The sequence below is a fragment of the Thunnus maccoyii genome, chromosome 6 (assembly GCF_910596095.1).
Source record: "Thunnus maccoyii chromosome 6, fThuMac1.1, whole genome shotgun sequence".
Taxonomy (NCBI): Eukaryota; Metazoa; Chordata; class Actinopteri; order Scombriformes; family Scombridae; genus Thunnus; species Thunnus maccoyii.
In genome coordinates this window covers 32,561,594-32,586,389 of record NC_056538.1, presented here as the reverse complement: position 1 = coordinate 32,586,389, position 24,796 = coordinate 32,561,594, and the positions used below count along the sequence as shown (strand labels likewise).

Sequence of the window (24,796 nt, the reverse complement as noted above, 5' to 3'; positions counted from 1 at the left end):
TGTATAAAAATAAAAACGTATATATCCGTCTTCTGCGACATCATCTCCCCAAAAAAACTGTGGCTGCAAAATCAAGGATGAAGATTAACGATGCCTTCATCATTTGATTAAATCTGGTTGTTCCTCCGTTCCTCCGACTTTATAGGAAACAGCAAATATTCCAAATGCTGCTTTGTTGCAGAATAATAACAAATAAAGCAGCAGGGTCATTTAAAAGCCTGGATGTGGAGAAATAAGAGACTTCATGAACCCAGCAGATGGTTGGTTGGTTTGTCGGTGTCCTGGTGTCCCACTGAGCTGCTGGGAAACGCTGGTGACTTACTGGCTGTTTTAAAATTCTGGCTGCTCCGTTCCCGCCGCAGCTGACTGGGAAAAACTAACTTTACCGATCACATGTATATTTTCTACAAACAGATGAAATATCCCTCTTTATCGTCCTCAGTCTGACTCTTCTCTGAAGACGGGCTGCTCAACTCTGACTGACAGCTGCTAGCTCCGCCCATCTGAGGGTCGTCCCTCTAAGCAGGAAGCAGAGGGCGATAAACCAATCAACACCCAGGGCCAGTTGCACCAGTTAGATGCTGGATGTAAAAATGTGCCTTAAGCCTTACATAGAGACATTAAAGGGCCGGCCACACCAAAAACAATAAATATGTAGGTTTAAAAATCATTCTGACTCAAGTGGATGGTGGAGTTCACACCGCAACTGTAACTATGACGACAGCGGGGAATCACTTTCAGAGCAAAACACTGACAGCCAATCAAAATCCATCCCCTAAACCATATGGCACGACAAAGTCTCCACCCAGCCGGACGTTTCCAGTAAAACCTGCATATATCATCTTAATTCTGGAAACTGACTGATGACTTCATTTATTTATACATCTGACGGTTTATATCTCGATTAATCGATTGATTTGTTTGATCTCTAAAAACGTCAGAAAACAATGAAAAATGTCCACCGCAACATCCTAAAACACAGAACAGGAAGTGGCGCCAATAAACAGTCCAAAACCCAAATATATTCAAATTTAAATTCCCACGTTTAAGAGACCTGGAAACATCATGACGATCAAAACAGCTGCCAACTAATCCACTAATCGTTCCGGCTCTACTGGCTAAAAGGTTTAAAATCTCAGACTTCTGAAGCTACAAATACAAAAAAAAAAAAGGAGAATATAATATGATTTATAGCACTAAAATCATCAAAAAATGACATTTGAAAAGCTGCACAGCAACTAGTCTTTACAGAGACTAAACCCCCCGTTACGCAGGATTAGAGCTGCAACAGTTGATTGACAGAAAATGAAACTATTTTTATAATTGAATAATTGTTTTTTTTTTTTTAAAGCAAAAATACATATGAAAAGACTTAAGTTTGTGTACATTAGCAGTCACTCTGGAAGAGCAGCATCTGTTCTGAGATCAAATTAAGCCTGTTTCATTCATAATAATCACGCTGTGGCTTCGCTCCGACGTCACAACCTTGAGGCGTCAGCGGTTGAATTACAGCAATGAATGAACAGATAAACTGACAGCAGGTTTCCACCATTATCTCATATAATTATCCTGCAATGACCCATTAGTTTATACAAATTCAAGGTCTCGGAATCAGCATATTTTGGAGTGACACAGCACATTAGTCTCTAGATAAAATCAGCACACCTCACATCAGTATATCTAAAAACTGACTGTCTTTCTGGCAAAATAATCAGTTTGGAGGCTCTTTAACTCATTGCCATTTCAAGACCAGACTGATAACAACTTCCTGTGGATTTTGAAAGACAGTTTACAGTCTGTCAGGTTCTCAAACTTTCTGTGGCCACAGAGTGAAGTAGACACACTCACCGAATATGTAGACGATGCTGACCGCCCCGCCGAGTCCCATGAGTCCCGCCAGCCGGAGCACCATCTTCTTAGCGTAGGCGGTGTTCTCCTTCTGCTTCTTGTCGCCCGCCTGTTCCCCATCCTTCTCACCTTCACCTCCCTCAGGAGGTGGCTGGCCCTGCACAACAACAACAAAAAAAAATGAAGTTTGAGAATCATCAATATAAATATTGACAGAAAAAAATGAGCTCAGGCTCTGTGTACCCAAAGCCTGATATGCATAAAAATACCAAACGTTTGTTGTATTTTCGATGAGAGAGAAGGAGTAGATGTCATTTCATGAATTTTAACAACAGACAGACAATATGATTCAAGTATTCTGTATACAGCACATCTTAAAACATGTCTGGACATTTCACTCATATGTTTTGAGGATTTTAACGTGGAAAAACTACATCAGACACACATTAACGTATCAGGCAGAGTGTTTGTATATGTCTGGAGGGGATCTTTAAAGCAACAAGTCATTCATACAGTGTTTGCGCTGCAGTTTCTGGGTGGTGGGATGAAGGCGGGGAGGAGGGCTGCTCTGACCTTCAAACCAAACAAACCTTGGCTGCTGGTGACAGCGTTTATCTAACAGCTCCGAGTGATCAACTGACGCTTTTCCAGACACAGTTAGATCATTAGTCAGCTAGTCAGTGTGTGTTTCAGCGAAAAAGCCAATATACATAAAGGAACCACAACATTAACATTACATTAACGAACCTAACTGATACTAACTACATGTCGTAACTCTCCAGACTAAGAAAGCACATTAACAGAATATTTTGTGGGAAAGGTTCAGGTATTGTGTGTTCCCGAGGCTGCAGTTTCCAGTAAAAACGTATGCTAACATTAGCCAGCTAACATGTTAGCTACCCTAAGCTCACGTTCATTCATTCAGTGGACTGCGGGGCGCACGCGCCTCGGTTTTGGCAGATATTTTACATTTTGTAAGTTGACACTTTATCGTGACAGCTGACACACAGCAAACCGTCAAAACGGCGTGAAAGTCTCCGTGTGTCAGCTAAATGTTTAAGATGTAAGCTAGTCTGTCTCAGGTTGGAAATGTCACTTGAGTAGCTTCGATTTGTATTACACGCGCAGTTCAGGTGGGCGGGCTCTTTAGTTAGCAGTATTCGATCTCCCCACCAGCACGGGTAAGTGTTTAAATCGAGCGCATCTCAGCAAGCTAGCTGCCTCACCTGGCTCTGCTGCTGCTGCTTGAGTTTCTCCTGGAGGATGGCCTGAGCGAGGCCGACAGGCGGCTTGTCCGTGGAGAGTGTCCGCACTATGTCCATCGCAGACTGGGAGGAGACACCCGCCGCCCCGCTGCGGAGCCTCCAGAGGCCCCGACTCGCTCGCACACACATGGGGAACACCGACATCTTGAATAGTAGCACTAGCTGCCGGCGAACGTGTGTGACGCGAGTCAAAAGGACGAAGTGCCCGATTGGCTGGAGCCGTTTTGAGTGGCAGCCACGAGACCCCATCACAGCAGCGAGAGGCCACGTGGAGCGGGAGTTGGGCGGGTTGTAGAGCATCCGGCCCAATCAGAAGCAAGAATGAGTCTGACCTTCGATTGCGACTCAAAACTGCCATCATGGTTGATGGCAAAATTCCCAAAGTGTGGTCAATTATGTGACCTGTTTTTGAGAAACGTCATAAACAATTCACAAACGTAATACCTTGTTTTAGAAAATATAAGTGCAAACTGTGCTTGCATATATGGAGAATAAAGTAATGCATTACAAAATATGAGAGCATATTGCCAGTGGTGGAAAGTAACTAAGTACATTTACTCAAGTATTGCATTAAGTACACTTTTGAGGTGCTTGTACTTTACTCAACTTTACTTTACTTGGGAAATATTGTACTTTCTACTCCACTACATTTATTTGACAGCTTTAGTTACTTTTCAGATGAAGATTTGACACAATGGATAATATAACAAGCTTTTAAAATACAACACATTGTTAAAGATGAAACCAGTGGTTTCCAACCTTTTTGTCTTTTGACGTCTTACAAAAAGCAGTGTGTAGTCGGGGTCACGTTTCACATGTCTATGAGTTGTTAACAGCTCCACCAAATAGTGATTTTTCCCTCTAAACTTCTCACATGCTTTCATTTTAATAAATGATCCAATATTTCAGCAAAAATCAAAGATTAGAGAAAAAGTCCAAAAACTGAAAACAGATTTGTGTATCAGAGCTTTGTTTTTTCTTCTTTCCTCTCCCAATAATCATCTCACCACCCCTCAGATTTATCTGCTGACCCTTTGGAGGGGCCTGACCCCTAGGTTGGGAACCACCGGACTAAACTAGCTAACTGTATATAAAGTAGTGTAAACTAGCTCCACCTCCGGCAGCTACAACAGTAACATGCTGCTCTAACACTGATGTTTCAGTATTAATAATCCATTTTTATAATATATAGTTGATATAATATATCATGCTAGTACTGGTACAACTAGCACTTTTACTTTTAACACTTCTTCCACCACTGTACCAGAACAGCTCACGTCTTGCATGCACAACATATAAGCTAACACAACATTTAACAAACATAAATAATATTTAACACATTGCACTCCACAGAAACAAACCTAAGGTAGGACATACAGCACATACAGGATTTGATTGTAACACTAGAAATAAAGGAACATCTGTCATTGCAGCTGAAATATCAGCTTGTCTAGTTAGGTGAGAAAGGTAATTAAATAGCAGACACACAGTATTCTTCTGCAGTCCAACTGCCTTTAATGAAGGTATATGTATGTAGTCTTCTCTGGCTCTGTAACAGGAGAGAAGCACATTGAACAGCTCTCACAAACATTTTACACTTTCAGCTTCCACCCAACACGACCATCAACACAAGCACCTCATGTGCAGTCAAACTTCTCCGTCAGCAGACACCCCGTTTCCTGTGAGATAATCGATATCAATTCCACTTATGGTGTCGTTTCTGTCTTGTACAACTTCCAGTTCTTGCATTTTGTTCCCTTTTTCCAACAATCACTTTTTAGGATTGAGGTCATCTTGTATCATGGACTTCAGAACCTTTTCTATTGTGATTACAACATATAAAAGGTCAATAGATACGGTCAAGAGTGCATCGTGTTCTTTAAAGGCAAAACTGATCAGTTGAATACACTTCTACACTAGATTAATGCTGATTTAACATTTTATTACTGTTAGAAGGAACAGTTCATGTTTGGCTTTTGTTATACACCACTGTCCTCTAGTGGATGCTGTAGTAATTACAGGAATACTACTCTCTGATACCAAACCCAGTCTGTAATACTCAATCATAAGTATTCATGCTTCACACACAGATGGTAGCAGCATAAAGAGCAATTAATTATTTATTTTTTCATCTGTCGGTTTATTTAACAGGGACAGTGCACATTAGTAAATGTTGTAAATGAGTTTGGCAACAGGCTTATTTTATCTACCTGGACAGATGATACAAAGTTACTGGGCTGATTTATAAGCATGCAGAGAAATAAAAAAATGACATAGCAATGTGGTATAATGGCGTAGTGTCCTCAAGCAGTTAGAAGCCAAGCAGACACCAAGACATCAACTACAAGCAGGCTACGATGTGTAACAACCAGCTCGTCATCAAGCTCTGCAAAAGCCTGATAATGACCCGTTCAGGTGGGAAAAAAACACTGTTGTAGAGGACAGTGTTGACTGTGGAATGGTTCATTCTAATACAGTGTTTATTGAGGTTATTACCATATTTGTGCTTGTTATATATGTACATAATGTTACCAGGTTAGATCCCTTTCACAACCACATCTCAACTTCCACTGAAAGTGTGTGCTTAGTGTGTGTGTTGGGCAAGTTATTGTAAATTAGTGATTAGTTGATGTAATTAGTGATGACGGCACAAATTACAAATATAAAACCTCCATAGATCAAAAGTTCATAATAGAAAGAGTCATAATTGACCTTGTTTGCAGTTCAAGGTGTCTTGTCAACAGTTTTTCAGACTTTTACAGTGGTTGGTGGTGGAAAAGTGCCTTTCCATGAATAGGCCAGTAATTGTGCAATAAGAGAGAGTTCCCAAGGGAACTCGGAAGGGGAGGATCAGGGAGGTCACATTTTAATTTTTTGTGTGTGTGATGAGCGAAGGCCGTGTATGGCCATGTGTATTGGGAGAAATGCGGAAGATACCAAGTGCAACTGATACGTGTTAGAGAAGTGTGAGACACCATTGTTTTCTGAGATGAGTCATGAGACCATTTTTACCCATAGACCACAACAATGGTCTATGGGAGAAATGGTCCAATAATAATATATATATATATGTGTGTGTGTGTATATATATACATACATATATATATATATATATATATATATATATATATATATATATGTGTGTATTAAGAATTCAAAACTTCAGTGGCGTCCTTTTTTTGTTTCTAACCAGACACGCTGCAATGAGACAGCATGTCTAACCACTTTTAAGACATGATGATCTCCTTAAGTTACTACAACATTTCTTCCTTTCTTACCCTTTTTTAACCAAATGCCCTTTTTTCTAGTTTATATTTACAGGCCTGGGATTAAGTCATTTTTAGGGCAAGGCCACTTTGGCCTTTGATAAATACAAATTTATTGGGGCATAACAGCCAAAATGTAGGGAACCAAGGCCAAAACCAATGGTGCAATAACAATAAATGATAATTACATTGCATGAAGACAAAACAGTATACAATCAACAATTAGTAGTCAGTGTATTGAAAAACAGTACTGAGTTTATTAAAACTGTACACTGAATGTTTGACTTCTCCACAAAATGCTGTCTGATTGATTTTTTAAAAATGTGAACAATTCAGTATATTAATTGTTATTGTTATATTTTAATGTCTATAAATGGATAAGGGTGATCAAATTAATCTGAACAAGTTTCAACACAAGTTTCAACAAGTTCGTAGTGTATTTATGGTTTTATTGGGTTTTTTTTATTGAAGCTATTCAGCGAAGTTTCAGGAGCAGGACCAAACCTCAATTACGTCACTACCGGCATTCCTATAAATACCACCTAACCCTCTCCGTTCCTTCCGCTCTCGTATTCTGCGCTTCACGTACATGCAGTCTCAGTCCAATTCTCAGAAACAAGCTCAAACTGCCACCAGACATTAGCCGTTATGTCTCAGTTTCAGATGTCGGAATTTCGATTCAAAAAGTCAACTCACCATTGATCACGAACTGCGGATCAACACGTCCGATTCGGATGAAGACTTGTTTGAAACCGGCTCTCCTCTAGCCACGACACAGCAGTCAGACCAAAGCCGAGCGTCCAAGCAGAGCCACTACGCTCAACGGTGCAAATACCAGCCTCGTGGTACCTCCATTCACGCTCCCCTAACGTGACCCTCCGCTTCCCGTCAGACCTCAAGCATCCTCTCCTCCATCAGCGAGGGCTGAAAACCGTGGACACGACAGTCATAGCCGCGGGAGCAGGTGGCTTCAATTTCTCATCAGCTGCCTACAAGTCACTACCCATCACGGTGAAACCATGGTGCGCCCTCCTCTCAATTCAGCTGTCTTTACATCCACAAACGGAGCCCGACATCAGAGACTGAACTGTCGCCCGCCTCCAACTATTCCTGTAAGCGACAATAAAGTCAGACTGTTTCATCTCTACACAGCGTCAACAACAATCACCGAACCTCCCGCACTTCCGGATTCATCACCAGAGCCAATCATAGTTACCAGACTGGCTTGCCTTTTACTAATACAACTGATCTAACATAACTTCAGTAAATTCTATCGCCATGTACACCGGATTGCAAGTTAATAATAACTACTCAAACGTTGTTTCCGTAACGTCCGTCATCACTGACACTGGGTTGCAAGTTACTAATCAAACCACAATGTCACTTAATAACATTCGTAATTACTGGCACCAGTTAGCCAGTTGCTAATTTATGTCACTTCAGTAAGGTCTATCGTTATGTGTATTGGGTGGCTAGTTACCATACAATTAATCTAACGTCACTTCAGTAACGTCTGCTATTACGTGCACCAGGTCGCCAAATACTACAACTACTCTAACATTATATCAGTAACATCCATCATTACATGCACTGGGTTGCAAGTTACCACTACAACTAATCTAACGTCCCTTCAGTATGGTCTGCTGTTACGTGAACGGGTTGCCAAACACTACTATAACTACTATAACATCATATCCGTAACATCTATCATTACATGCACTGGGTTGCAAGTTAATAATAATACAACTAAATCAAACGTCACTTCAGTAACGTCTGCTGTTACGTGCACCGGATTACCAAATACTACAATTACTCTAACATTATATCAGTAACATATATCGTTATGTGCACCGGGTTGCAAGTTACTAATACAACTCATCTAATGCCATTTCAGTAACATCTGCTGTCACGTGCACTGGTTTACAAGCTACTGTTAAAACTAATCTAACATCACTTCAGTAACACCTATCTTCATGTGCACAGGGTTGCAAGTTACCAATAGTAAATCAAACGTCACGTCAGTAACGTCTGTCGTGGCATGCACCAGGTTGCAAATTAATAATACAACTAAATCAATTGTCACTTCAGTAACGTCTGCTGTTACGTGCACCGGTCTGCAAGCTACTGATACAACTAATCTAACGTCACTTCAGTAACGTCTGCTGCATTAACTTCTCTTAACACCACTTAAGTAAATTCTGCTGTTACGTGCACCAGGTTGTGTGGTGTAATTTTATAAAGACTCATGAGTTGCTAAACGGAAAAGAACCTAATGGCGCAGAAGGATTATGACAAGTGTCATAAGTAATAAGTAGTAGTGTGTTGAATTGTTATTATAATGAATATATAACCTCACAGACCAACCATTCTCATTTAATTTCACTCTTCATAGAACTTTTACACCAAGAGTGAGCTAAAAATCCTCTCCGCCTTCCTCTTACTGCCGACTTGCTGTCAGTCAGCATTCACACTATGCTCCAGATATCGCATTTCTCACGTTGCTCGTAATTTAGAAGTCACATTCTCATTTGCATTCTTCGGTTAGCTCATATGCTCCGAATTCACTGCCTCAACTCTTCACTCCAACCCAAGCTGCTACTCCTGCTTTTCAGACTTGCCTTATTTCTCGGATGACACCGTCTCCCTCTCTCTCAACCCAGCCGGTCAAAGCAGATGGCCGCCCACCTAGAGCCTGGTTCTGGTCGAGGTTTCTTCCTGTTAGAGGAGAGTTTTTCGTCGCTAAGTGCTTGCTCGTGGGGGAATGTTGGTTGGTGTTGAGAAAGGGCAATGTGTGAAGTGGTGTGTGTGTGGGGTGCAATTGGTGGAGGTGGAGTGGGGGACAGAGGAGGACGGGTGCCCGCTGTCCTCCGCAGGGCAGGATCTCTTACATTGGACTAAATGTATTTCTTTTTTTTTTTTTTCATGTTAATCTGTGATTGGCCATGACACGTAAAATGGCGCTCCAAGGGAGACTGTCCTCCCTGACCAATCAACAACCAGAATGCAATATTAACATCGAGTTGGTCCAATGATAGTTTCATCTTCAATTCTCTCCACTGTAAGGCAGAGTAGCAGCAGTAGATAGCTCCTCGCGTTAGCTAACGCAACAGCTGGCTTGTAACAGCCTGAAGGACTCTTTATACATCCATGGAAGGACTGTTAAGGACTGTTGTTAAGCTAACGGTGCAGCGCAGCAGCAGTAGGACGCTGTTGGGGAGGCAGGAGAGAGAAGCAACCGGAGAAACAACCAGTAGAGTTAGCTCGTTGTCATTGCCGTTAATGATATCAGACTGGTTAAGCAGCAGCCACAAAGTTCAAATGGACGTTATGACATGAATACTTCATCTCCATGAAAGAAAGAAGAAGACATTAGATAACGTGAGCCAGATACAGCTTCTCTCTCTCTGTCTCTTTGGTTGCTAATTTCATCTCTGATGGTTAAATGTCTCTGTGTGGCTTTTTTTGTGTTTTTTTTATCTCCTTAACAAGAATGCAGCAGAGATCATATAATGTGTTGTGGGTAACGTTAGTTGTAGCTTGTAGAAGTTACAGTGAGCTGTCTGGACTCACTCATTCATTCGTTTTTAATTGAGTGGTTGTTCAGTCACCTGTGAATGAGTGCAGGAGGTCTGGCTGCTTGCTTCTGACAGTTTCTTTAGTTTGTTTTTAAACTGAGTCATATATCGAGTAATAAGCTTAAAGTAACTGGAATAACAAGTGTTAACTAGTGGAGTAACGGATTGTAGTTGATCTGTGATTCATACGGATCATCCCCCACAGTTCGGCAGGCATATGAACTGAGGATTAATTGCCAAATTTAATGTCTCATTTAACACAAAGTAAACAAACTGCTGTAAGTACAAGTCATGGGCAGACAGCATGTCGCTAACATTAACAGGGATTTTGAAGAGTAACGATCAAACTAGCATCTAACGGGTCTGATGTGACATTTGAGTTGTTTACCTGCTGTTTAATGTGCTGCAGCTGAGCAGCTAATTAGCATCTAGCTGCTAACTGACGTTAGCGGTAAATGTTTGTTATCATCAAGTTTTGATGATGTGGACAGAGGCTGTTTCATTCACTGTCTAAAAGAGGAAGGTTTCATGCCTCATATTGCAATAACTGAGCATTGGATATTTTATATATTTTATTTTATTTAAACATTGGACATCTTAAATGTTGTTTTCATTTAAGACCATGGGCAAAAGTTCCTTGCTGTTTCAGTGTGTTACAGAATAAATGGAAAACAAAGTTTTATTTGTCTCCCCCCTTTTTTTCCGCTGATCCTAATAATGATCTGATCCGTGACTCAAATCCGTGATAAGATCCGTACCGTGAGTTTTGTGTTCACGTTAACACCCCTAGTGTTACCATGTCAGCTTTATAGACTTTTTTTTTGTATATCGTACATATAGATAAGAGTGTGTAAGTCATGTATTTGATACTTGAATTAATACTTTCTGATGTGAACCTACACTTTTTGATCTGTAATGTTTTTAGTGTTCAATTTTTCTTGTATTAAGCACTGATCTGTTCCTGTATCACATTATAAGCTTTGTGCTACTTTATATATTTCTGAAAATATATAGGAAACACGTGTAAATCATGTGATATGTTGTCTGTTTTTGATGAGAACATAAATTTGTTGTCACAATAGAACAATACTATAAATTTGAATTTCACTTTGTTGGTAAAATGACACATTTGAACCACTCCATGGCTAAAATGAGCACTTCTTTGTTTAGACACAGTATGTATATGTTAAATGTCTTTAAAGAAGCAGCCTTATCCCCACTCCACACCAGGCCTGGAATTAAATCATTTTTAAGGCAAGGCCACTTTGGCCTTTGATAAATAGATTTTGTCAACTCCGTCAAAAAACTATTAAATATTAATGAAGACATTATTATTGACATTCAGTATATCACCGAATAGCTGATAAAAAGCCTCAAAGCCTGTGGCCTTAACAAACTGTATTAACTCAACTTTTAGAACATTTTATTTGACTTGTTTACAGCAATTGACATGCCTTCAATTTCACAATATTCAAAATTATTACATAGATTGATACGCTCCGCTGTAACATTTATGGGGCTGGAACAGTGGCGGTTAAATTTGGCATTGAAAATAAAATTTGACATTGAAAACAAAACCTGGACTGAAAAGGGAACACTTTTATCAGACAAGGTTGTATTGACACTGAAAAATCTTCCACTAAAAAATTAATTTTAAGAATTCTGATATATAATTCCTTTTGGAAGATAAATGTTTGTTTCAGATGAGATCTAATAATTGTAGCTGCCACATTAGTTTGTCTGAATGTAAAGTGAAGCTTCATGTTTTAACTGATTTAATTTAAGTCTTTTCACCATAATTACTCCAGTAGGCATCCTTAAGTACATGAGTATTGTTGAGTACATCCTCACATACACACACGCACACACACATACACACACACGCACACACATACACACACACGCACACACATACACACACACGCACACACATACACACACGCACACACACATACAGACACACACACTCTGTGACATCACAGAATGGGATAGAATGTTATTCCTTTGATGCATCATGGAATGGTGTGATGATGTCATCCCCTTTGATACTTTGATGTGTGTATGAGATCAAAGGATCAAAGACTGATATTGCCTTTCAGTTTTCTTGAAGATAGATATACGGGTTCAGACTTTATTCATCCTGCGGGAAATTTAGGCACCCAGTAGCTTATACAACGCATACAAAACACCAATACACACAAGAATTAGCACCTAATCTATTCTAATCTATTGATAAATCAGAGTGTTTTGAACTGATCAGTGCAATGGAGAAAACAATGAAGAAAACAATGGAGAAACCAATGAAGAAAACAATGGAGAAACCAATGAGGAAATCAATGGAGAAATCAATGAAGAAGCCAATGGAGCAACCAATGATAGAAGGAAAGAAAGAGGAACTTGTTCCAGTCGAAATCCTTGAATGGCAAGTGGACAGACAACTATCACTCCATGAAAAGGACAGAAAATTCTGGCTGAATGAAGTGGATGCCAAAAGCAAAAGAATAGACGTTCTTGAGGCTAAAGTCTCAGCTCTAGAAAAGGAATTGGCGACTTCCAACAAAGACAGGGACAAGTTTGAAGAACAGTTAAAGATCACCCAAAAGCACGTTAAAGCCCTTTTAAAAAACGCTACTGTCACTGATGAAAAAAACGTGCGTGAAGAGAAAAGGCTGAATAAATCTCTGGCAGGACTTCAGAAGCAGTTGACTGTTACGCGGGAACATTATGAGAAGACTATTAAAGACCTGACAGAGCAGCATGAAAAGAGGGAAGCCAGCATGCAAGCAAAGTTCCAGAAGAGACAGGCACTTTATGAAGATGAAACAAATAGGAAGATGCAAGAAGATATGGAAAAATATCAGTCCGAGGTGGAAAATTTGAAGGACGCGAACAATAAGTGTGAGCGGGAAATTAAACAATTAAATCAGTTATTAGATATCATAGACAAAGAGCATGAAGAGGCTTTTCAGGAACAAGAGGACAGACAACAGAAGGAGAGGGAGACAGTCAAAGCTAAACATTTCAAAGACTGCATAGCATTGAAATCGAAGATAATGTCGCTGCTTGAGAAAATCAAAGAACTAGAGAATAGGGAAGATCTGACTCGTAAATTGAATGCAGCGTATGAGACTATTCAAAATTCAAAATACATCATTAACAAGAAAAATCAGGAGATAGAACGTTTAATTTCGGAAAAGAAAGAAGCACAAGAGAACTTTTCTAGCGAAAGGGACAACAATGCTGTCCTACAAGCAACATTAAACGACCAGCAGGAGAATTTCGACTCTCTGAAGACCATGCTCACGAACGAGCAGACGATGCTGAAAGACACAAGAGAAGACCTCAATGGGGCCAGACAAAAAAATCGCATCTTAAATGATCAAAACCAGCTCCTCCGTTACAAAGTGGCGGCCCATGAACCACAGCTTGAAAAGACTAAATTTACGACGAAAGATCTGCAGACGTATCAGCTACGATTCAAGGAGGATTTAGAGGCATGCTTACCTTTTCTCGATAAGCCCAAGAAATTAAGAAACAGAGTCCTTCTCCTCAAAAGATGCTACTTAGACGGCGATGATAGACTGCCAATGGATGAAAACACTCGATTGGCCTATCAACATCAGATTGACTGTTTAAAGAAAAAGCTTGCTAGCACTCTAGAGGTCAACAAGGCTCTTTCCAACGAAGTAAGAAATCGTGAAATGCGGATACAGAGCAATGCTAAAACTGCACACGAGGAAAGGGCCGCTTTAATTGGACATATAAATAAAATGGTTGAGAAGCACAAACCACAGAAAGCAAAATCAACCAGTAACCTAGGCTGTGTCCCAGTTAAATTGCCACCTATTAAAAAGCCTCATCCTCCTACAGAACAGCAGCAGCACTTTTTAAGCTCAGAGCTCAGACGGCTCAGCAGTTAGCACAGCGGCCTCATATCCCGCCTTCCACATGCCCACATTCAACCATTAATGGTCAATGCAAAAGCATTCATGAATATAAAACATGCAGATAATTGGGCTCCCAGTAGAAACCTGCTGAACAACTGAAGCTTAAGTTATCAGAGAAACAAGCTGAGCAAACGTTAGCAGCAGCTGGGCTAGCAGTGCCAGCCAAACATTGTCAGAGAAACATTGATTTTTAATGTAAAACTGCTTTATTCAGTGTTTTTACTGGTTTTAATCACCGGGTCCGTTTGTTTGGAGAGGAGGAGGCCGGTAATTCAGCTCCCGGTAAAAACATCCTGAATGATTAACACTGGAGTAATCTCTGTACTACTGCCTCCAGCAGCACACAGAGGGAACCACACTGTGGGCTAGCAGTGCCAGCCAAACATTGTTAGAAAAACATTGATTTTTTACGTGAAACAGCTTTATTCAGTATTTTTACTGTTTTAATCCTCGTGTACATTTTTTTTTTTGGAAAGGAGGAGACCTCTGCAGATAATTGGGCTCCCAGTAGAAACCTGCTGTAGGAATGAGAAGCACACAAAGACGAAGAATAAAATAAAAAGAAAAGAATTAGCCGGACACTGTCCCTGTCCCGCTAATTCGAAATGTCCTCATAGTGTCTGTGTGTTTTCAGGTGAAATGAGCTTGAGGAGAAAAGGCCGAATAAATCTCTGGCAGGACTCAAGCAGCAGTTGACTACTGAACACTGTGAGAAAAGATCTGACACAGCAGCATGAAAGGAGTGAATCCAGCATGCAAGCAGACTTCCAGAAGAGACTGGCAGTGTGTCAAGATGAAATGAATAGGAAGTTGCAAGATGAGATGGACAAACATCAGTCCGAGTTGGACAATTTGAAGTGAAAGATAAGTGTGAGGAGGAAATCTAAATCAGACGTTAGAAAACACACTGAAAGAGCATGAAAAGGCTCTTGAGGCACAAGAGCACAAACAACAGAGGGAGAGGGAGAAAGTCAAATCTAAATATTTTATTTGTATTTTATTTTATTTGCCAAAAGCAAAAGAATAGTCGTTCTTGAGGCTAAAGTCTCAGCTCTAAAGAAGGAATTGGCGACTTCCAACAAAGACGGACAAATTTGAAGAACAGTTAAAGATCGCCCAAAAGCAAATTAAAACCATTGTAAAGAACGCTATTGTCTCTGAAGAAAAAAACGTGCGTGAAGAGAAAAGGCTGAATAAATCTCTGGCAGGACTTCAGCAGCAGTTGACTGTTACGCGGGAACGTTATGAGAAAACTATTAAAGACCTGACAGAGCAGCATGAAAAGAGTGAAGCCAGCATGCAAGCAAACTTCCAGAAGAGACAGGCACTTTATGAAGATGAAACAAATAGGAAGATGCAAGAAGATATGGAAAAATATCAGTCCGAGGTGGAAAATTCGAAGGACACGACCAATAAGTGTGAGCGGGAAATTAAACAATTAAATCAGTTATTAGAAATCATAGACAAAGAGCATGAAGAGGCTCTTCAGGAACAAGAGGACAGACAACAGAAGGAGAGGGAGACAGTCAAAGCTAAACATTTCAAAGACTGCATAGCATTGAAAGCGAAGATAATGTCGCTGCTTGAGAAAATCAAAGAACTAGAGAATAGGGAAGATCTGACTCCTAAATTGAATGCAGCGCATGAGGCTATTCAAAATTCAAAATACATCATTAAAAAGAAAAATCGGGAGATAGAAAGTTTAATTTCGGAAAAGAAAGAAGCACAAGAGAACTTTTCTAGCGAAAGGGACAACAATGCTGTCCTACAAGCAACATTAAACGACCAGCAGGAGAAATTCGACTCTCTGAAGACCATGCTCACGAACGAGCAGACGATGCTGAAAGACACAAAAGAAGACCTCAATGGGGCCAGACAAAAAAATCGCATCTTAAATGATCAAAACCAGCTCCTCCGTTACAAAGTGGCGGCCCATGAACCACAGCTTGAAAAGACTAAATTTACGACGAAAGATCTGCAGACGTATCAGCTACGATTCAAGGAGGATTTAGAGGCATGCTTACCTTTTCTTGATAAGCCCAAGAAATTAAGAAACAGAGTCATTCTTGTCAAAAGATGCTACCTAGACGGCGATGATAGACTGCCAATGGATGAAAACACTCGATTGGCCTATCAACATCAGATTGACTGTTTAAAGAAAAAGCTTGCTAGCACTCTAGAGGTCAACAAGGCTCTCTCCAACAAAGTAAGAATATCAAATTCCAACAACTCCAAGATTCTCCCAACCTTAAGAGCTGCACAGTCTGTTCATAGATCACCTGTCTACCCCCCTGATTGTTTTTCATTTTCTGTCTTCTTCCTTAGAAACCTCAAAAAGGAGGAGCTGGTCACCTGAGGAGGTACAGGCTGTGGAAAAGACACTAATGGCCTTCATAGGAGCTGGTACAGTACCAGGAATGTTGGATTGTGTTGCCTGCATTACAGCTTCACCAAAAGCACTTAAAAAACGAAGCTGGATGGCGGTAAAGTACTATGTTAAAACCCGTATCACTGAGATTCAGCGTGAAAGTGCAAGAAAAACTAACTGAGAAGACTGCGGTTCTTTCACGTTCTTAAATGTGTGGATACATGTGTTTCTTTCTGCACTTGTTCTCAATTATGGTGATAATTATGATGCTCTTTGCTCTTGTTCTTACATGAATAACACACAGAAACAGAGTCATTCTTCTCAAAAGATGCTACCTAGACGGCGATGATAGACTGCCAATGGATGAAAACACTCGATTGGCCTATCAACATCAGATTGACTGATTCTGTGAGTAATACAGCAAATTCAGTTCAATATTATAACTGTTTAATTTTTCTATGAAACAAAATAAAAATTTACATTAAAAACTAAATTAAAGTTAAATCATCAACTTAAGTTGTTTGGGCAATTATCAGTGCAGCAATTGCAGTAGCACATAAAAATGATCTTTAATTCATTTTTACTAGCACGTTAGTAGTGATGGCTTAGATAAGTCAATATATTGTGTGATAGCATGTTGATTGTTTGCAGGTGCACAGACCACAAACTGTTTCTTCAACACTGCCACATTTTGATCTTCACATGAAATGGGGAAAATGTTGTGACAGTGCTGATTTTAACAAGGGAGAAGAGTTTTCTGACTCTGATCTACTTTGAATATTTAATTAGCTCACTGTGATAGTTGCCTCCTTTGTGCACCTTCTCATGCTCTGCTTGATGCTAGCAGACCAGTTCACAGTTAACAGACAAGGATTAGAGAGAGCTGAGGGGGAGAGGAGAGCCGGAATGATCGATACAGTTTTAAATGTTGACAAACTATATCCAATGTTAAGTAGCAATAAAGTAAAGCCATCTGTGCTTTTATGTGTGACACAATATATGTGTCTTTCTTTTCTTAAACAATCACATGTATGCAATGCATTCTAAGATGCTGAATTGGGTTGCATGGCCTGACAAGTTTGCTGTACCACATATACCATACATAACAACACCATATGTTCTTCAGGAACCTCATGTTTTGGAGAAATGATGATAAGTATTGTTTGTCTATGTTGTTTAGCCTGCAGGAGGTCCAAACCAGGAGGAGGAGACCTCATCACTATCATCATTTATATCATCAGTAGTAACACTATCATCACTATCATCACTACCATCATCATCATCAGCATCAGAGGTTTCATCTGAGGTACTTGCAATTTCCAAGAGTTTGGTGTCAGACACCTGTTCACCCTGTTACTGTTACTAGCCAGTTAAAATGCAAATATCCTTCCAGGTAATTAGAAAATTACTGTAGTGAGCGTGCAGCTTCTTGTATTTTTCTTTTACAGCTCACCTTAGAATACCTTGAACGGACGTCCAAGGTGTCTGATGGATCAGAGGCGACTGAAAATCAGACCTGCGCTATAGAAGTGGTAGTTGGTAAGTATAAAGCCTGCTGCACCTCCAGATGTGTCAGGCATTTTGGATAAAAGCATCTGCTGATTGTATGAATGTAATTGTAAGAAAGCAATAAGTTTATGTTTTTAAGTGCTTTAGATGGCTTTGATTCAAACAGTGAAGGTGTGTTGCCAGTTAGCTGTTAATTTATTGTATTAATGTTTTAACAGGATCCTCAAGATCTAAGAGAAGATGGCGAGCTGAGTCTAACAGCGGTGACCCTAAAACAGGTATGTGACAAACTAAATGCAGTGAAATATGTTCACATTAGTTTAACCTCATTTTTTAAAAATGTTGTCAATACTCTAAACATATAAATTGTTTGCTTTAATTTTATAAATATGTAATTAGTTTGTATGATTGTCATACTGAATGACGATACACCACCAGCCTTCATACTGGAACAAATAAACATACAGAGGCTAATAAGTAAAACTTTTTACTTCATATAGGGTAAACGTCCCTATTAAGCCCGCGTACCATATAAGCCCACTTGCAACTTCTGAGTCGAATTTAAAAAAAAACACATCATAATTTTTTTCTGTTTGATGTTTCTTCCCATGAAGCTGCTTGTTACATAAATGACACTTTTTATTGTAAGTCAATCAGATTTGTCAATATTGAGTTATCGAAGCATATGTGTGACATGTGCCTGCTGATCCCAAAAGAAGTTGCAAGAAAGCTTTGGTGATTTTGGTACCCTCAGAAAATAACATTTTTTGCATATTTCTACTCCTATTTTTGGTAAATACTCAATTGTTATCAAAATTTAAGAGATTAGTGATTTGAATAAGACATATGTTAGAATATTACTTGAATCAGAAATATTGTTTCTTTTGAAATCAAAATATGAGTTTTAGCATGCAAGCAAACAGACCACATGCTGCATCAATAGAGTAGCTGCATAGTATGGTTCATTGCAATGACATAAAGCATGATAAGTATGTATAGTTTACATTTTTGTATGCAGTTCATATTATTATACTGTTAAATAGATAATAAATGTGTATGTTTATCTTTATTTATTTTTTAATTAACATTTTTATCTGGTGGGCTTAAAGGGTACGCTACCAAAAAAAATCACACTGTTTGGGGTGGATATAAATGAGTATAACTAATTATTTCTCAGCATGATCAATTAATACTCTTCATGTTATGTTAGCACACCATGTATAGATTTATTTCATATAGTTTTTTTTAATGTCATGTGCATAGAATAAAAATATTCTGTCTTTTAACCATAAAGTCACTGATTTTCCCTTTAAGCCCACCTGCTCCTATTAAGCCCACTTGACTGTGTTTCAATGGGGATTTTGTCCCTTTTGACTTTTGAACCATTCCCCCCCCTAATTTTAACCTCACCTCATGAATCAGCTCAATAAATTTGATAATTATATTTAAATATCACTGATATTAAATAGGTCAATTCATTCTGGACAGCCCTATATTCTATGCTAACATAAGCAATATTTTTCTAATCTTTACTTTTCAGATAAGTTTTAGTTTAAAATGAGATAATGAGCGTTAAGATGTTATGACCGATGTCTCCTCACAATGAACTGTATGTTATAATGTTACTCCACAATGAACTGAATGGTTTTAAAATGTGTTCTTACAAGGTTTTCAAACTATTAGCCTAAACGTGATTAACATTCGAAAATCAGTTAAATTTATTGTTTAATTGTAAATCCTGAAATTGACTCATTTACCATCCCTAGAACATTAGTGTTGAATCTGCAAGCTGTTTTTCCAGTCAGTTGGTCTTCAGAAATCTTCATAAAAACATCTTCGTACTTTCAACCAGCTGGCTGAACCAGAAATTTTGGCCAATTTCAAAAGCCAACAGCACACCATAGGATAGAGATACAGACAAAATGACAACACATATTGAAAGATGAAGTATTTGAGAATAATTTCCACTATAGTTTTAATTTTGTTCATGAATAGTTTTTTGGCTACATTCCAAAGAGGACATGTTGTAAGTTTAGCTTTTTCTGTGTTGACAACATAGCAAAATGGCTGGTCACGCCCATTTCAAATGCCATTTACAGGCCATAGGAATGAAGTGGAGACAAAATGAAAATAGCTATTGAGAGCTAAGAGTTTACAGATTTGAATAGAACAAGTTTGTATTCTTAAGATTTTTTAATATATATATTTATTTATCAACAAATCATGAAGTGGGCCTATTTGGAACACCCATGGGCTTAAAGGGTACGTTAAGCCCATACCGGACTTTTGCCATATTTTGACAAATTAAACATTAAAAACATTAGAAATTGGAATAAATGAATTGTTGACACTTCAAATGAGAGATTAGACTTTCATTTTAACAAAAATGTTCTCACTTAAATTGGGGCATTATATATGAAAAATGTCTGAAAAGTGGATTTGGTGGGCTTAATAGGGACGTTTACCCTAACTGTGTAAATGGGTTGGGTTGTTTGAATTTATATATATATTTATTTATATAAATGGTTATTACTTTCAAACATCCATTTATTGCTTCAGAAAGTACGTCTCTCAGGAACACGATATATGAAAGTCACCGCATGCTAACGTCACACTTGGAAGTTATTACTCCTCCTTTCCAAACAAACGGACCTGGTGATTAAAACCAGTAAAAACACTGAATAAAGCAGTTTTACATTAAAAATCAGTGTTTCTCTGAAGCTGTTCAGCTGGCACAGGACGTCCGGTAGGGGCTGCTAGCCCAGCTGCTGCTAACGTTTGCTCAGCTTGTTTCTCTGATAACTTAAGCTTCAGTTGTTCAGCAGGTTTCTACTGGGAGCCCAATTATCTGCAGAGGTCTCCTCCTTTCCAAAAAAAAAAAAATGTACACGGGGATTAAAACAGTAAAAATACTGAATAAAGCTGTTTCACGTAAAAAAATCAATGTTTCTCTGACAATGTTTGGCTGGCACTGCTAGGCCACAGTGTGGTTCCCTCTGTGTGCTGCTGGAGGCAGTAGTACAGACATTACTCCAGTGTTAATCATTCAGGATGTTTTTACCGGGAGCTGAATTACCGGCCTCCTCCTCTCCAAACAAACGGACCCGGTGATTAAAACCAGTAAAAACACTGAATAAAGCAGTTTTACATTAAAAATCAATGTTTCTCTGACAATGTTTGGCTGGCACTGCTAGCCCAGCTGCTGCTAACGTTTGCTCAGCTTGTTTCTCTGATAACTTAAGCTTCAGTTGTTCAGCAGGTTTCTACTGGGAGCCCAATTATCTGCATTTTTTATATTCATGAATGCTTTTGCATTGACCATTAATGGTTGAATGTGGGCATGTGGAAGGCGGGATATGAGGCCGCTGTGCTAACTGCTGAGCCGTCTGAGCTCTGAGCTTAAAAAGTGCTGCTGCTGTTCTGTAGGAGGATGAGGCTTTTTAATAGGTGGCAATTTAACTGGGACACAGCCTAGGTTACTGGTTGATTTTGCTTTCTGTGGTTTGTGCTTCTCAACCATTTTATTTATATGTCCAATTAAAGCGGCCCTTTCCTCGTGTGCAGTTTTAGCATTGCTCTGTACCCGCATTTCACGATTTCTTACTTCGTTGGAGAGAGCCTTGTTGACCTCTAGAGTGCTAGCAAGCTTTTTCTTTAAACAGTCAATCTGATGTTGATAGGCCAATCGAGTGTTTTCATCCATTGGCAGTCTATCATCGCCGTCTAAGTAGCATCTTTTGAGGAGAAGGACTCTTTTTCTTAATTTCTTGGGCTTATCAAGAAAAGGTAAGCATGCCTCTAAATCCTCCTTGAATCGTAGCTGATACGTCTGCAGATCTTTCGTCGTAAATTTAGTCTTTTCAAGCTGTGGTTCATGGGCCGCCACTTTGTAACGGAGGAGCTGGTTTTGATCATTTAAGATGCGATTTTTTTGTCTGGCCCCATTGAGGTCTTCTTTTGTGTCTTTCAGCATCGTCTGCTCGTTCGTGAGCATGGTCTTCAGAGAGTCGAGTTTCTCCTGCAGGTCGTTTAATGTTGCTTGTAGGACAGCATTGTTGTCCCTTTCGCTAGAAAAGTTCTCTTGTGCTTCTTTCTTTTCCGAAATTAAACGTTCTATCTCCTGATTTTTCTTGTTAATGATGTATTTTGAATTTTGAATAGTCTCATACGCTGCATTCAATTTACGAGTCAGATCTTCCCTATTCTCTAGTTCTTTGATTTTCTCAAGCAGCGACATTATCTTCGATTTCAATGCTATGCAGTCTTTGAAATGTTTAGCTTTGACTGTCTCCCTCTCCTTCTGTTGTCTGTCCTCTTGTTCCTGAAAAGCCTCTTCATGCTCTTTGTCTATGATTTCTAATAACTGATTTAATTGTTTAATTTCCCGCTCACACTTATTGTTCGCGTCCTTCAAATTTTCCACCTCGGACTGATATTTTTCCATATCTTCTTGCATCTTCCTATTTGTTTCATCTTCATAAAGTGCCTGTCTCTTCTGGAACTTTGCTTGCATGCTGGCTTCCCTCTTTTCATGCTGCTCTGTCAGGTCTTTAATAGTCTTCTCATAACGTTCCCGCGTAACAGTCAACTGCTTCTGAAGTCCTGCCAGAGATTTATTCAGCCTTTTCTCTTCACGCACGTTTTTTTCATCAGTGACAGTAGCGTTTTTTAAAAGGGCTTTAACGTGCTTTTGGGTGATCTTTAACTCTTCTTCAAACTTGTCCCTGTCTTTGTTGGAAGTCGCCAATTCCTTTTCTAGAGCTGAGACTTTAGCCTCAAGAACGTCTATTTTTTTGCTTTTGGCATCCACTTCATTCAGCCAGAATTTTCTGTCCTTTTCATGGAGTGATAGTTGTCTGTCCACTTGCCATTTAAGGATTTCGACTGGAACAAGTTCCTCTTTCTTTCCTTCTATCATTGGTTGCTCCATTGGCTTCTTCATTGATTTCTCCATTGATTTCCTCATTGGTTTCTCCATTGTTTTCTTCATTGTTTTCTTCATTGTTTTCTCCATTGTTTTCTCCATTGTTTTCTTCATTGGTTTCTCCATTGTTTTCTTCATTGTTTTCTCCATTGCACTGATCAGTTCAAAACACTCTGATTTATCAATAGATTAGAATAGATTAGGTGCTAATTCTTGTGTGTATTGGTGTTTTGTATGCGTTGTATAAGCTACTGGGTGCCTAAATTTCCCGCAGGATGAATAAAGTCTGAACCCGTATATCTATCTTCAAGAAAACTGAAAGGCAATATCAGTCTTTGATCCTTTGATCTCATACACACATCAAAGTATCAAAGGGGATGACATCATCACACCATTCCATGATGCATCAAAGGAATAACATTCTATCCCATTCTGTGATGTCACAGAGTGTGTGTGTCTGTATGTGTGTGTGCGTGTGTTTGTGTGTGTGTGTGTGTGTATGTGTGTGCGTGTGTGTGTATGTGTGTGTGCGTGTGTGTATGTGAGGATGTACTCAACAATACTCATGTACTTAAGGATGCCTACTGGAGTAATTATGGTGAAAAGACTTAAAATAAATTAAATCAGTTAAAACATGAAGCTTCACTTTACATTCAGACAAACTAATGTGGCAGCTACAATTATTAGATCTCATCTGAAACAAACATTTATCTTCCAAAAGGAATTATATATCAGAATTCTTAAAATTAATTTTTTAGTGGAAGATTTTTCAGTGTCAATACAACCTTGTCTGATAAAAGTGTTCCCTTTTCAGTCCAGGTTTTGTTTTCAATGTCAAATTTTATTTTCAATGCCAAATTTAACCGCCACTGTTCCAGCCCCATAAATGTTACAGCGGAGCGTATCAATCTATGTAATAATTTTGAATATTGTGAAATTGAAGGCATGTCAATTGCTGTAAACAAGTTAAATAAAATGTTCTAAAAGTTGAGTTAATACAGTTTGTTAAGGCCACAGGCTTTGAGACTTTTTATCAGCTATTCGGTGATATACTGAATGTCAATAATAATGTCTTCATGTATATTTAATAGTTTTCTGACGGAGTTGACAAAATCTATTTATCAAAGGCCAAAGTGGCCTTGCCTTAAAAATGATTTAATTCCAGGCCTGGTGTGGAGTGGGGATAAGGCTGCTTCTTTAAAGACATTTAACATATACATACTGTGTCTAAACAAAGAAGTGCTCATTTTAGCCATGGAGTGGTTCAAATGTGTCATTTTACCAACAAAGTGAAATTCAAATTTATAGTATTCTTCTATTGTGACAACAAATTTATGTTCTCATCAAAAACAGACAACATATCACATGATTTACACGTGTTTCCTATATATTTTCAGAAATATATAAAGTAGCACAAAGCTTATAATGTGATACAGGAACGGATCAGTGCTTAATACAAGAAAGATTGAACACTAAAAACATTACAGATCAAAAAGTGTAGGTTCACATCAGAAAGTATTAATTCAAGTATCAAATACATGACTTACACACTCTTATCTATATGTACGATATACAAAAAAAAAAGTCTATAAAGCTGACATGGTAACACTAGGGGTGTTAACGTGAACACAAAACTCACGGTACGGATCTTATCACGGATTTGAGTCACGGATCAGATCATTATTAGGATCAGCGGAAAAAAAGGGGGGAGACAAATAAAACTTTGTTTTCCATTTATTCTGTAACACACTGAAACAGCAAGGAACTTTTGCCCATGGTCTTAAATGAAAACAACATTTAAGATGTCCAATGTTTAAATAAAATAAAATATATAAAATATCCAATGCTCAGTTATTGCAATATGAGGCATGAAACCTTCCTCTTTTAGACAGTGAATGAAACAGCCTCTGTCCACATCATCAAAACTTGATGATAACAAACATTCACCGCTAACGTCAGTTAGCAGCTAGATGCTAATTAGCTGCTCAGCTGCAGCACATTAAACAGCAGGTAAACAACTCAAATGTCACATCAGACCCGTTAGATGCTAGTTTGATCGTTACTCTTCAAAATCCCTGTTAATGTTAGCGACAT

The 24,796-nt window shown here is 38.9% G+C and overlaps 3 protein-coding genes across 11 annotated transcripts in view; 1 reads left to right on the top strand and 2 right to left on the bottom strand.

Moving 5' to 3' along the window:
- The window catches only part of timm50 (translocase of inner mitochondrial membrane 50 homolog (S. cerevisiae)), a 51,620-nt gene extending 44,448 nt beyond the window's left edge, over positions 1 to 7,172 (bottom strand). Inside the window, exons 1-2 of one of the 3 annotated variants that reach the window (XM_042413570.1) lie at positions 7,076 to 7,172; positions 1,849 to 2,005 (exon numbers count right to left, since the gene is read on the bottom strand). In XM_042413570.1, the coding sequence (XP_042269504.1) occupies positions 1,849 to 2,005; positions 7,076 to 7,078 (160 nt within the window). In that variant the 5' untranslated portion in view covers positions 7,079 to 7,172. Of the gene's footprint in view, positions 1 to 1,848; positions 2,006 to 3,074; positions 3,674 to 7,075 lie in introns of those variants that run through there. The other 2 variants (XM_042413569.1, XM_042413568.1) reach the window with 2 other exon arrangements.
- A 4,726-nt stretch (positions 7,173 to 11,898) lies between these two features.
- The window catches only part of LOC121898198 (golgin subfamily A member 6-like protein 22), a 39,468-nt gene continuing 26,570 nt past the window's right edge, over positions 11,899 to 24,796 (top strand). For 2 of the 7 annotated variants that reach the window (XM_042413105.1, XM_042413104.1), the window contains exon 1: positions 11,899 to 12,470. In XM_042413105.1, coding sequence (XP_042269039.1) covers positions 12,219 to 12,470 — 252 coding nt within the window. In that variant the 5' untranslated portion in view covers positions 11,899 to 12,218. Of the gene's footprint in view, positions 12,471 to 14,994; positions 16,678 to 17,449; positions 17,576 to 17,615; positions 17,809 to 17,996; positions 18,057 to 20,972; positions 21,038 to 24,796 lie in introns of those variants that run through there. The other 5 variants (XR_006096370.1, XM_042413107.1, XM_042413106.1 and 2 more) reach the window with 5 other exon arrangements.
- Positions 21,025 to 24,796, bottom strand: part of LOC121898200 — a 6,202-nt gene continuing 2,430 nt past the window's right edge. The window contains exon 2 of the mRNA XM_042413113.1: positions 21,025 to 21,450. Coding sequence (XP_042269047.1) covers positions 21,149 to 21,450 — 302 coding nt within the window. The 3' untranslated portion in view covers positions 21,025 to 21,148. The remainder of the gene's footprint in view (positions 21,451 to 24,796) is intronic.